The 14241-nt window shown below is 47.7% G+C and overlaps 1 protein-coding gene across 1 annotated transcript in view; it reads left to right on the top strand.

Moving 5' to 3' along the window:
* Positions 1 to 14241, top strand: part of WDHD1 (WD repeat and HMG-box DNA binding protein 1) — a 46615-nt gene that overhangs the window by 10293 nt on the left and 22081 nt on the right. Inside the window, exons 5-15 of the mRNA XM_063948392.1 lie at positions 179 to 290; positions 3372 to 3422; positions 3529 to 3624; positions 5291 to 5383; positions 6871 to 6977; positions 8302 to 8443; positions 9457 to 9646; positions 10737 to 10912; positions 11115 to 11299; positions 12390 to 12631; positions 13635 to 13772. Coding sequence (XP_063804462.1) covers positions 179 to 290; positions 3372 to 3422; positions 3529 to 3624; positions 5291 to 5383; positions 6871 to 6977; positions 8302 to 8443; positions 9457 to 9646; positions 10737 to 10912; positions 11115 to 11299; positions 12390 to 12631; positions 13635 to 13772 — 1532 coding nt within the window. The remainder of the gene's footprint in view (positions 1 to 178; positions 291 to 3371; positions 3423 to 3528; positions 3625 to 5290; positions 5384 to 6870; positions 6978 to 8301; positions 8444 to 9456; positions 9647 to 10736; positions 10913 to 11114; positions 11300 to 12389; positions 12632 to 13634; positions 13773 to 14241) is intronic.

Below are 14241 nucleotides of genomic sequence, written 5' to 3'. Positions count from 1 at the left end.
AAAGATATACAGAAATAGTGACCGGAGGTAAACCGTTGTGTCTAAATGTGTTTTGCGAATTTGCATGTTTGCAGACAGACACAAATATCAGCTTTGTCTGCCTTCTCTCTGTCCATTGTTTGCACACGTTTGCTGTGACCTAATGAGCGTTCTTACTAATTGTCCGTCTTGTTTTCAGTGATTTCTTGGTGAAAGTTGTGCAGGTGGACGACAGCAGTGTGCAAAAGACGTTCCGCGGACATGAGGCTCCTGTTCTGAGCGTTTCCTTTGATCCGAAGGACAAATATCTGGTGAGGTTTATTACATTATAGGTCTCGTGTAAGGAAAGTTCTGTAGTTTAGCCCAGTCAGGTTTGGGTTTTTTGCCGTAGAGTCTTCAGGCCACAAGTGTAAAGTAGCAAGTTTGTATTTACAATAGCTGAAAGAACTACACACACAATGGACACAGGAGGCAGATAAGAGGCAAATAGAAAAACCCAATCTGAGCTGAACTCCCTGATTAAGCTTTTCTGACAGTATTCTAAATAATATTTAGTGTTCATTCTAGCACCCTGCACCTTTTCAAATCCTGTGCAGTTCCTCTTTCCAGCCTGGGGTGTCGCTCTCTGCTCTGGTGCTTCTCAGCACACACAGGTCTGTATCGCAGCACTGAGTAACAGATCAGAGTGTGCTGAGAAGCTTCACACCAGAGAGTGACACCCCAAGCAGGAAGGAGGAACTGCACGGATTTTCAAAGGTGCAGGGTGCTAGAATGAACACTAATATTGCCACAAGGTAGTACGTTTTATGCAGTACTACGTGGAGTCTAATGTGCCACAGTTATTACATCACATAACTGTTAAACTATGCCATAAGCGATACGAGGAAAGTTTATACGTGGACACAGCTGTAGTCTGAGCGATGACGCGCTCATTCCATCATAGTCAGTGCGATGAACAGCTTGCAGCGAAGGCGACAAGTTTCAGTTGCAGCGCTGCAGAGGCAAGGGAAACAACAGTTTGCAAGGGAAACAACAATTTGTGTGAATTGCTATGTAAGGCTGCAGGTTGCTGGAAAATAAGCTGCTCACTGGTAAATGACTAATCTCACTCACTGGAGCAATTGCAAATCTGTTGCATTGTTCAGCCCCCGTCGCTCCCTCACATGAGCGGTTTTTCTGTTTGGAAGACTGCCGAGGAAATCGTGAAGCCAGCGGTCCATTGATAGTTATGCCAAGCTGTCTGTGCCATGCAGGCGGACAACAATGAGTGGAGTCGCTTACTGCAAAAATAAATGCAGCGTTATCGGAAGAATGAGCTGCTGTAGATTTTGTGCACTCTATGCACAAAGAAACCTATATGATAGTGCTCAATTACAGTATATAAAGCCAAATAAAAACTAAACAGGGCAACTTCAACGCGGGTGAAGCCTCAGGCAGAACCTAGCATTAACAGAGGTCCGGAATGCATCGCTGCTTTAGATAATAAGAGAACGTTTCTTACTAGATGCAAAATCGAAAATAAAATGGGAAAATTGCAATTATCCTTGTTATACTTTTCTAGAGAAAACCATTAATAGCACCGTGGGTCCTGGAGACAAAAATCATGATGATTGTTAAACAGAGGGAGGCAACTTTTGAATTGGTTGCTCTTGTGGAACCACTGGTCCCAGCATGCACTGCAATACAGAGGCTATCGGGGGACTAGTACTTTAACAATTGAGGTTACCTAAGCCTGTTGTAGGTTTAGGGCCTAATTCAGCAAGGATCGCAAAATTCTCTAATGGGCAAAGCCATGTGCACTGCTGGTGGGGCAGATATAACATGTGCAGAGAGAGTTAGATTTGGGTGGGTTATATTGTTTCTGTGCAGGGTAAATACTGGCTGCTTTATTTTTACACTGCAATTTAGATTTCAGTTTGAACACACCCCACCCAAATCTAACTCTCTCTGCACATGTTACATCTGCCCTCCCTGCAGTGCACATGAATTAGGACCTTAATCTGGTCTTTACAATGTTGTCTTGCTCAGTACATAACGCCCTAGGACTTGTTTGTACCAATGACCAAGGGGGTCATTCTGAGTTGATCGCCAGCTGCCATTGTACGCAGCGCAGCGATCAGGCTAAAAATCAGCATATCTGGGCATGCGTATGCACCGCAATGTGCAGGCGCGCGTCGTACAGGTACAATGAGCATCGTGGGTTTGCACAGAGTCTAACGAACATTCCTATCGCACGGCCGAACGTAGGAAGATTGACATGAAGTGGGCGTTTCTGGGTGTCAACTGACTGTTTTCAGGGAGTGCTTAGAAAAACACAGGCGTGGCTGAAAAAACGCAGGCGTGGCTGGGCGGGTGTGTGACGTCAAAAGCCGTCCTTCCATTGTTAGAATCAACGCACACGAAGAGTAAGTACAGGGCTGGTCTTGTTTTGCACAAAATGTATTTGCAGGCGCTCTGCTGCACAGGCGTTCGCACTTCTGCAAAGAGAAAATACACTCCCCGGTGGGAGGCGACAATGCGTTTGCACAGCTGCTAAAAACTGCTAGCGAGCGATCAACTCTGAATGGCCCCCCATGTGTTGTGTAGAAGACACAAGACATTCACATAGATCCAAATTTAGACAGTGCTTTTATATTGATGGTCTATATAGAAAATGAGCCTGTTACCACAGAGGTGCCGCTGTCCTGTCTTATCTTGATATCTGTGACTTATTAGTGTAGAACATGCCTGGCCAACCTGTGGCTCTCCAGCTGTTGTAAAACTACACATCCCAGCATACCCTGCCACAGTTTTAGCATTCCATAATAGCAAAAGTGTGGCAGGGCATGATGGGACTTGTAGTTTCACAACAGCTGGAGAGCCACAGGTTGGCCAGGCCTGTTGTAGAAAGATGGGAGTGGAGGTGTAGCAATGCTTCCCCAATCCAGCCACTGTTATTCCGGCCAAGTTCTGAACAATAATGGTTCTATTCCGGCTGATGCACAACCGTTCTCAGCGACCTTGGGTTCATTTGACTCAAGCATCAAACCTGTAAGATCCTCCTGGTCGTTGTTCTGACGATTTTTATACAGAGAACTGTGAGTTGTCCCCATCCTTCATTCAGTGTATGGCAGGTTATTGGACCATCGCTACCATTGGTAGGATCATATGCTTTGTCATGGATTGTGCGTCCGGGATTGGTTTCTGGATATGTAGAGTTTAATAGCTGCATATCCTTCGTAGTACATATCTTACCTGTGTAAAAGAAAAGTGTTGGGCGATCTGAAGCACACAGGGCAGACATAACGGCCTGTGTGCCCTTTACCCTTCAGGATGTTTTTTTAATTTTGACATAGTTACCCAGTGAATGCAGAAAATGCAACATCTACAAGTCATTGTGTTGTGCTTTCCAGGCGTCAGCAAGCTGCGATGGCTCAGTGAGAATTTGGAATATCGATGATCAGGTCAGGACAAAGTTTGGAAGATTTAGCTGAATGGTTATGATGATCTTCTAATATCAAAGCTGCTGCATTTTCATAAACCTCATGCTTTGTTTTATGTTTTCTTTAGAGTTGTGAAGCCAACCTGGCCCTTCTACCGAAATGTAATGATGTCATCAACGCCAAGTCCATTTGCCGCCTGCAGTGGCAGCCGAAGAGCGGAAGGGTGAGTTGGCAGCCGGGGTCTGAGAGTTGGGAACGTGTTGGGGCAGATATGAAAGCACATTACATACAATCCTGATCATATGAATAACAATAATTTTGTTATCGCCGTTCGTGATTTACCTTCTGTGTAAATATAAGCTGTCTGTTAATATATAATGTAGTTTGTTTTTGTTTTGTGTTTAATTTATCTGATTCTAGTAGTGTCTAAAGGTGCATACACACTTCCCGAGAAAATGAGCGACATCGCTCATTTCCCCCCCTTCCTGAGCGGCGTTGCTCGTTTTCCCCCTTCCTGAGCGACGTCGCTCGTTTTCCCCCCTTCCAGAGCGACGTCGCTCGTTTTCCCCCTTCCTGAGCGGCGTCGCTCGTTTTCCCCCTTCCTGAGCGGCGTCTCTCGTTTTCCCCCTTCCTGAGCGGCGTCTCTCGTTTTCCCCCTTCCAGAGCGGCGTCGCTCGTTTTCCCCCTTCCTGAGCGGCGTCTCTCGTTTTCCCCCTTCCTGAGCGGCGTCTCTCGTTTTCCCCCTTCCTGAGCGGCGTCTCTCGTTTTCCCCCTTCCAGAGCGACGTCGCTCGTTTTCCCCCTTCCTGAGTGGCGTTGCTCGTTTTCCCCCTTCCTGAGTGGCGTTGCTCGTTTTCCCCCTTCCTGAGTGGCGTTGCTCGTTTTCCCCCTTCCTGAGTGGCGTTGCTCGTTTTCCCCCTTCCTGAGTGGCGTTGCTCGTTTTCCCCCTTCCTGAGTGGCGTTGCTCGTTTTCCCCCTTCCTGAGCGGCGTTGCTCGTTTTCCCCCTTCCAGAGCGACGTTGCTCGTTTTCCCCCTTCCAGAGCGACGTTGCTCGTTTTCCCCCTTCCAGAGCGACGTTGCTCGTTTTCCCCCTTCCAGAGCGACGTTGCTCGTTTTCCCCCTTCCTGAGCGACGTCGCTCGTTTTCCCCCTTCCTGAGCGACGTCGCTCGTTTTCCCCCTTCCTGAGCGGCGTCGCTCGTTTTCCCCCTTCCTGAGCGGCGTCGCTCGTTTTCCCCCTTCCTGAGCGGCGTCGCTCGTTTTCCCCCTTCCTGAGCGGCGTCGCTCGTTTTCCCCCTTCCTGAGCGACGTCGCTCGTTTTCCCCCTTCCTGAGCGACGTCGCTCGTTTTCCCCCCTTCCTGAGCGGCGTCGCTCGTTTTCCCCCTTCCTGAGCGGCGTCGCTCGTTTTCCCCCTTCCTGAGCGGCGTCGCTCGTTTTCCCCCCTTCCTGAGCGGCGTCGCTCGTTTTCCCCCTTCCTGAGCGGCGTCGCTCGTTTTCCCCCTTCCTGAGCGGCGTCGCTCGTTTTCCCCCTTCCTGAGCGGCGTCGCTCATTTTTCCCCCTTCCTGAGCGGCGTCGCTCATTTTCTCGGCAAGTGTGTATGCCACCAGCGGCGAGCAATGCGCGGCCACGCGGCCCGTCATCAATCCTCGCTATCGGCCGTGCGTGCATCTGTTGTCCAGGAGCTGCCTGCCCGGCCGCTGCGTGACATCACTGAGCGATATGAATGGTCATACTGCTCAGTGTGTACGGCCGCCCGGTCCGGGAGGGGGAAACACTAGACGACGTCGCTCACAAACCACGTCGTCTAGTGTATATGCAGCTTTAGTTTTAGATTTTAGTGTTTGTTGTGTTTCTAACATTTTCTCCTTCCTTTCTCCCCCTCCCCATAGCTGCTCGCTGTTCCAGTTGACAAAACCGTTCACTTTTATGAGAGATTTACTTGGAAGATGACGTTTTCTCTATCGGATAATTTTATAACTCAGGTAAATGACGCTTACTGTAGGATGCAGCGTCTTCTCAATCTAACTGTATAAAATGCGTACACTAACTTTTTTCCCTGCTGTAGTGGAATAGTTGGGAAGGCAAGTAACCCCACTTACAAGAAACGTTTACACTCGGATCATGTGCATTATGAGCCAAGGGCTCTTTTATCCAGTGTCGTCATAGTCCTACTACATCTGTCTCGTTACTTTGCTGTCAGTTTCTATCTTGCATCAGCCTAGGGAATTGCAGAATTCGGGGTGAGTGACCGGTGTCCGGGCTCATAGATAGCAGAAATGATCTGTAGATTTGTGTGGAGCTGCACGTTTTAGTGATTAGTCATGTCTCGGCACTTTGAAATTTCATTAACTGACTTGTCGTGCTTTGCTAGTTTTAGATGTTTGTCTTTATAATGGTACTATTTTAATTGGTGGTTGTGTCTGCTTTGATGGGCATTCTGTGGTGTGTGATGATGGCAAGACACACACACACACACACACACACACACACACACACACACACACACACACCTTTTACACTCCAGCTACGTTATGAACAGTTTAGATGTTGGGTTGTGGATTTTATAGATTAATTTCACCTTTTAGAAACAAATGTTCCCCTGTTCTTATCTGGTACACACTTCTGCCTCGCTTTTAGCTATGTCTCGACAAACTGAAATCGAATCATTGCGGTGGAAGTCGCCCTCGTTTAATGCCATATAATGTATTTCTAAAAAAATTTTTTATTTGCATAAATTTAGATTTGTCAACTCCTTATGCTTAGTCCTTAATTGTTGCGACGACGCCCCATACGTGTGATACTACGTCAATATACATATATGCATAATGCTGACTTTGTAGGGCACATCCCAGACTTTTCCCCCCTTAACCTGCCAAGCACATCAGTCATGCTTTGACGTCAGGAGATTAATTACAGTAATGAGCGCTTCCTATGTGTGATTGTTGGTATTGTGACTGTCCTTTCACACATCATTACACTGAGAGCACTTATTTGGGCTGTTTCACCAGAGATTTCCTAAGTGCAGAACTGTCATTAACTCGGCCTGAGATGCCATTAACCGTCTGAGTAGAATATCAAGCTAAAAATACACCTATTAATGGGTTTAATCTTTACATTTCTAATTAAATCTGTGAGCGGTTACTTCGTGTTCAGCCCACTCTACACCGCGCCAGCCAGCTGAGCTGGTCTTAGAATAGCGCTGTTATGCTTCAAGCCAGCCGACGTGCGAAATTATCTATAATACAGAATTACACTCTATGGGGTAGGGGCGGGTTTGTCCATCCCAAAGTACAAAGTTCCTGTTCACAACCCCAAGTTTCAGCTGTTTTTAGGGAGCGCAAAAGGAATCGCCCCTTTAGGTGGTAATGTAGCGTAATGGTAACATTGCTGAGAGAGCCTTCAGGGCTGCTGTGATAAACGTGGGGTGTCTTTGGTCACAGTCTCATGATGCTTGTCTTCTATGTCTCAGCCTCTGAATGTGGTGACCTGGTCGCCATGTGGACAGTACATCGTAGCAGGAAGTATCGATGGCTGCATTGTTGCTTGGAACGTGGTCAGCAAAGTTTGCTTTGAAAGGTAATTTTTACATATTGTCCTAGCCCCCTAGGTATAGTATAACACTTATTCCTAGCTAAAAGCTGGTTACTCCGGCCAGTCCTGCGTTATCCACCATATGCTTTCTCTCCAGTCCCTATGACTTCACGTGTAGCGTAAGTTACTGTGATACAAGCTCACAGTTACCATTATACCAACTGTAAAGGTGGGTACACACCCATAGATATATCTGCAGAATATTGTAAGGTAAGTATATCAGGAGATGAGTGATGTGTCAGTGAGGACAGAGCTGTATGTGACAGGGGAAGTGACATGATATGAGCAGGGGAATGGAGGCAGCAGGAAGACACAGACAGTTATATAGTGGGAGGAGCAGGGTCTCCCAGCAGCACAGAGTATATCGGGAGATGAGGGATGTGTCAGTGAGGACAGGACTGCATGTGACAGGGACAGTGACATGATGTGAGGAGGGGAATGGAGGCAGCAGGAAGCCACAGACTGAGAGTTATATAGTGGGAGGAGCAGGGTCCCCAGCAGCACAGAGTATATCAGGAGATGAGTGATGTGTATTAGTGAGAATAGGGCTGCATGTGACAGGGGCAGTGGCATGATGTGAGGAGGGGAATGGAGGCAGCAGGAAACCACAGACTGAGAGTTATATAGTGGGAGGAGCAGGGTACCCAGCAGCACAGAGTATATCAGGAGATGAGGGATGTGTCAGTGAGGGCAGGGCTGCATGTGACAGGGGCAGTGGCATGATGTGAGGAGGGGAATGGAGGCAGCAGGAAGCCACAGACTGAGAGTTATATAGTGGGAGGAGCAGGGTCCCCAGCAGCACAGAGTATATCAGGAGATGAGTGATGTGTATTAGTGAGAATAGGGCTGCATGTGACAGGGGCAGTGACATGATGTGAGGAGGGGAATGGAGGCAGCAGCCACAGACTGAGAGTTATATAGTGGGAGGAGCAGGGTCCCCAGCAGCACAGAGTATATCAGGAGATGAGTGATGTGTCAGTGAGGACAGGGCTGCATGTGACAGGGGCAGTGACAGGATGTGAGGAGGGGAATGGAGGCAGCAGGAAGCTACAGTATAGTTAAGAAGAAACAAGTAGGTTCCTTATGTTAGGAGACTTCTCTTGAACTCACTGAGGAAGTCTCATCTTCATCATGTATATAGCTCCAGAATATAGTTTTGGACTGAGAGGAAGCTGGAGAACACCTGCTGTATGGAGAGAACATACAGATTAGAACCTTTGTCCCGGTGTTACAAGGCAGCATTTCTACCCACTGTGCCTATTCTGTAACGCCAACATTCACCACCACCTCTTTGCATTGATCTTATTAGGATTAAGCATGAAAAGGGATTCACCATTTGTGGCCTCTCGTGGCACCCAACGTTGGCTCAAGTGGCCTATACCGACAACGAGGGTAATCTGGGACTGCTGGAGAATGTCTGCAAAGGGGAGGGCAAGCCGGCCAGTGCTAAGGTAAGTCATGCTAGATCTGTCATTGGAGTGGAACCCTCTCCTTTTCATCCAGCCGTTACCATTGGGAGCGTCCCTCCTATGTTAGACAGGTAGATAAAATAGTCCCCTGATGGCTTACTCTTGTCCCTAGCGTATGTAGGTGAGGTCACCTTCTCTCCAGATGTTGCACGCTGAGGTCACGGCGGTCTACCTGGGGCAATTCTGGCTGTGAAAAGCGTACTCTCTGATAGGCACCCTTGCTCAGACATGACATGGGGCAGCTCTAAGGGGCTGATGCAGATTTGGGAGACTCTGCCCTTGGACATACCTTGTTGCAGTCTTGGGTTACTGCTGCAGTAACCTACCCCCTGCCAGCCGCTGCTGTCTGCTCCCCCCACCGCCGCTGTCAGCGCACCCGGCGCTGACAGCAGTGGCAGAAAAGCACCCCGGGTACGGCCAAATCCGACAGTCTGATTTGGCCGGCCATGGAATAGGGGTCGTCGTATGCATTCCGACAAATGCATGTCAGAAGGGATCCGACTTTTATTGAATATACCCCATAGTGTATGTCAGCTACAAAGCAATATACAGTGTGCTGTGCATTTCCAATTTGCTGTTGAATAATAAAAGTAATCATGAAAATTTAGTAATTTTGCACTGAAGATACCAACGTCCTGCTCTTGTAATTTTTTGTCAGAAGGTTGTTTTTGTTGTCATGCAATGCCAACTCACAACCTGCAGATGGCGCAGTTGTTTAGTTTGCTCAGCTAACAGCTCCCATATAGCTTTAGAAGGAATTATTTGTATTTGTTTGTATATTAAACCTAAATCAATAATTTGTGATTTGTTAAAAATATTTATATTGCTCAGCAGATACCTGGAGAACGTGATTTAATTTCTAAAATAAACATTTAGGATAGACACAATTCAATGTTTCTAATCCTTGTATTTGTTACTTAGCTATTCAGAATGTACGAAAGGAGATCTGTGTAAGTAAAATAAAATATGAGCCTTTGTATTCATATTACTTCTAGGCGACTAGTGCTGCAACCAAGGATTATGATGCGCTCTTTGACGGCGATGATGATGATGATGAAGACTTCTTGAATAGGGATATGATTGATCACCAGGCATCTGAGGGTAATGAAGACGATGACAACCACTTGACGCCGACTGCTAGCCGTGTAAGAAGCAGGATCTTGGACGACGATGACAACTCTATAGGTATAACAATACTTTTGCATATGTTTTTTTTTCTTATGTCCTTTTCTTTTTCATCCACTAGGGGACACTGGAGAGCAGTTACAATGGGGATATAGTAGGCAGTAACTGGGAGCTGGCACTTTAAAATTCTAACACTGTGGCTAGCTCCTCCCCTACTAAGATTGATGACGCGGCTGTGTCCGACTTGGCATCAGACCCATTATCTTTCGCCTAGTTTCATGCTCTCTCAGGGTCATTGCCAGGTCTACCCTTACCTGTTGCCATCTTCATCACTGGGGTCTTGTGGCTCCTACAAGGGAGGAGAGAACCTTGGTTTCCGCATTGAAGGAAAATAAAGGGTCAGTTTACAAGATGCTAAGGGAAAGCATCTCCACATCATGATGCTGCCACCCCCAGACCTCGCTTTCATGGCGCGTTTGCTGAGGAATGGGGTAATTTTAGGCTTGCGTCACACACACAGTATTTTAAATTGGGATCGGAAATCTACATTTGTGTCTCGTTTGACCATGGAATCTTTTCCCACACTTTAGCTGGGTCACTGGTGTTCTCTGGCAATCTCCAGACGTGCTGGCCGTACAGGTCAGTCGTATGCAGAGCTCCTGATATGGATGACATGCGAGGGAGCCAGAGAGAGGCCAACGGTCCCTGTACAAGAGTCACAGCTTAGTGACTCAGGGGTCTATGTACTAAGGCTTGGAGATAGATAAAGTAGCAGCCAATCAGCTCCTATCTGTCATTTTTCATACACGGCCTGTAACACGGCAGTTAGAGGGCACCTGTCTTATACTGACATTTAATGCCGGCCCGTTGTATTGTGCATTATAGCCGGAACGTTATGCCTGCTGCAGATTTAAGTTGGAAATGTACGGTGTATAGTGCGAGACAAGTGTACTCGACATGTCGCCTCCAGCTGCACTGGAATACACATCTCGGCACGCCCGGATAGCAAAACTGCGCAGGGCATTCTGGAATTTGTAGTTCCACAACAGCGGGGGGGGGGGGGGGTTTATCTGTATCTCTTATAATCTTACTGTAGACACAAGGACATTGGTCGGAGGTAGTAGTTTTATTCTGACTCTTGTTGTTTAAGATGTTCCATCCTTGAAAGCCGCCAATGGGGAGAAGCCGGAAGGGGATGATGACGCGCTTTCCGTCGCTGCCCGAGCTGTTCCTTCCAAGCCGTCTTACTGTGGCCCCATGCCAACTCCGTCGCAGAAGCCTTTCCAGCCCGGTTCTACCCCAGCACATCTTACGCACCGGTTTATGGTGAGCAGCGCAGGAGATCGGGAGCTGTAACAATGTAATACATCCACATAGCGTAGGACGCACGCTACTGGCGTATACTGTAATGTGACGTTAGCCAATAAATGGTGAAATGCTATATCTGCGTGACTCTGTACAGCACAGTGCACATTCAGGGCACTGGTATATTCAGTGATGTGTAACCCCTGTCTTGTTCACTCCCCAGATGTGGAATTCCATTGGAGTTATCCGCTGTTACACTGACGAGCAGGATAATGCCATAGACGTGGAATTCCACGACACCTCCATACACCATGCCATCCACCTGTCGAACACGCTGAACCACACTGTGGCAGATCTCTCCCAGGAAGCTGTACTGCTGGCCTGCAGGGGCACCGATGAGCTGGCCAGGTGAGCATCTGGTCAGCACTGCACTCTCCCGAGCTGCTCCTGTCTTCTCCGCCTCCGATCAGTGTTCTGGGGACTACTTTGAGGGGTTTCTATCATGCCTATAATCTCTGTGTATTTCCTTTTAAAAATGTTATAAGTTACTCTACATTTTCTTTTTCTCCAATGCTTGATGCATCTACCCTTGAATGTTTAAACATTGTGGACGGGATGTACTAACCTCCCCCGACGCATTATTTTGCTTTTCTTAGCGCTCATTGTATTATCTTCGCGGCTACTGGTCACCGCTCCGCTGCCCGGCGCTAGTCGTTGCTCCCCCACGCTCCCCGTCTTCTTTCCCCTCTGTGCCATCCGCATCAACACCGCCGCGGCCACCGATTCCTCCGCTCTCCGTAGAGCTTGGTCAGCGCTGTGCTCCCCCTGTCAGCTGCCTGCCAGGAAGCTGTAACAAGGGCGCATGCGCAGCTAACAGGGGGAGCGCAGCGCTGACCAAGTTCTACGGAGAGCGGAGGAATCTGTGGCCGCGGCGGTGATGATGCGGATGGCAGAGAGGAGAATGAAGACGGAGAGCAACGGCTAACGCCGGGCAGCGGGGCGGTGACCAGTAGCCGCGAAGATAATACAGAGAGCGCTGAGAAAATCCAAATAACGCGGCAGGGGAGAGGTTAGTACATCCCTCCCTGTGTCCATAGCCTCACGTATAGTGATATTTTCTGCACCTTGCTGTACATGTCCTGAACCTTTCAGTCTTAATGACCCTTCTATGGTACTTGTTACTCTTGGTGGGTGATATCTTTGCAGAGTTATGGGTAGCTTGGGCTCAATTTAAAATGGGTTTTTATTTAACCATGTTTCTCGTTGGGTCATAGATTGACAGGCCCTCTGATACAGCAGGAGGTACAACAAGGAGACCTGTCCTCATCCAGCACCCCTTAGCAGTATACTTCTAACCCCTTCTCTTTGCACCTCCCACAGCCACTCCCGGTAGAGCAAAGGATGCATAAACAATTGAATTGCCCCCATAGGGACTGGGCTTTTTATTGCTGTTTGTAAAAGGTTTCAGCTCTGACTGACTGTCCTCTCCTTTATACAGCAAACTCCAGTGCCTGCACTTCAGCTCCTGGGACACCAGCAAGGATTGGATTGTGGACCTGCCCCCAGGAGAGGACATCCAGGCTGTGTGTCTGGGCCAGGGCTGGGTGGCTTGTGCTACTACCGCCTTGTCACTTCGCCTCTTCTCTGTGGGTGGCGTACAGAGGGAGATCTTCAGTCTTCTCGGCCCTGTTGTGTGTATGGCAGCCCATGGGGAACAGCTTCTCATTGTCTATCAAAGAGGTAGGACCCTCGTCTAGTTCTGCTTCTTAGGCCTTAGAGAAACAAAGCAGCTTCTGTAGTGCCTGTGTTCTGCTGAGTAGTAAACTTACCTTCAGACGCATGCTGGTGGTATTCTGTATGGTCCGTTGGCAGGTAGGTATTACTTGTGCAAGCGATCAGAACAGTATTTCATGCTTCAGCAATGTTTAATGTCGCAGTCTGTGTTCGAGAAATTACAGCAGCTGGGTTATCTCCGTCCATTTTATCTCTTTCCAAGGCTTCGTACATAGACCCCCTAAATCACAAGATCTTTTGCACACAGAACCAGATATTTCAGTGGTTTTTTCCCGGCTTTTACATAATTTTATCATGCTACGGTTGTGGGTTTAGGGCTGTTTCCTGTGCGCCTGAATTCTTGTATTTACTAGGGTGGTCAGTCCTGGGACATTTTTTTCAATCCCAGGAATCAATGCTCAGTGCTGCTCAGCATAGAAAATTCTAATGTGGTGGCCAATCCGGAAATCCCCGGGATTGAAAGATCCAATGCCGGGATTGAATCCCAGCAAATTTTAGGCCGGGATCCTGCCGATCCCTATCCCGTGATTGGCCACCCTAGTCTTTACGCCCCTTAAAGGATGTTGCAGGGACCACATTAAATTTTCTTGAGCAACATAAAATATAGTTACTAGTAAAAAAGCTTCCTAGCCCAAAGTGTTGGGATTTCATGGGTAAAATCTACTGGTTAGAGTTACCGCTCGCCTGACGGTGGCTCTGTTGTAGAGTGACGGGATGGAACAGTATAAGTTTTCTTTATGCATCTAATTCCATTTTGTTGTTGGGCGCTGCTAGATATACAGGATTACACTTATAAGAAATAGTGCAAAGTTAAGGTTGGTGCCCAGATGTCTGCTTTCAGTTTATAATCTGCAGTAGAAAAAAAAAAACAAATTACAAAAGCGCAGTCTCTATGGGCAACACATTGCAGTTATTCCCTGGTTTTGTTGCCCACCTCAACGGTTTGCAGGTACCGGCTTTGATGGTGACCAGTGCCTTGGGGTACAACTTCTTGAGCTGGGTAAACGAAAGAAGCAGATCTTGCGCGGAGAACCCCTTCCTCTGTCTAAGAAGAGTTACCTCTCCTGGCTCGGCTTCAGCGCTGAAGGTAAGATCAGATCGGGTTCCCTCCAGAAAATTAAATGTATATCTTTTTCCTTCTGTAGGGAGGGGGAAAGCTGCCTGTGCCACGGCGCACATTCGGCTTAAGGATGCAGGCTGCTAAGTAGTGCTTCAGTACTGCCAAAACCAGATGGTGGCTAGCTGGCTAACCATCTCTGGACCATGAGCCGGGAAGTGGCAGCAAGTGCGCCTGCAGTGCTGTCTGCGTATCTGAGTGATATCCTGTCTACTCGTATGTTCAATGCGATTTAGCAGTTCTGCTCTTGGCCACAAGGTGGCAGATGAATCCATATGGCGTGCTTTCCTATTTGGCTTGGCTTATAGTTATATTTTGAATAATTACTGTAAGTCATTTAAACAACAGCTTGCAACAAATAGACAAGCGGTTGTTTCCCATGAAAACCTTAACAGCTAGGAGAAACGTTTGTGTCTAGAGAGAGGGATTTAATATTATT

The sequence above is a fragment of the Pseudophryne corroboree genome, chromosome 12 (assembly GCF_028390025.1).
Source record: "Pseudophryne corroboree isolate aPseCor3 chromosome 12, aPseCor3.hap2, whole genome shotgun sequence".
Lineage (NCBI taxonomy): Eukaryota > Metazoa > Chordata > Amphibia > Anura > Myobatrachidae > Pseudophryne > Pseudophryne corroboree.
The sequence above is the reverse complement of the archived record's forward strand: the minus strand, read 5'-3'. Positions and strand labels throughout refer to the sequence as shown.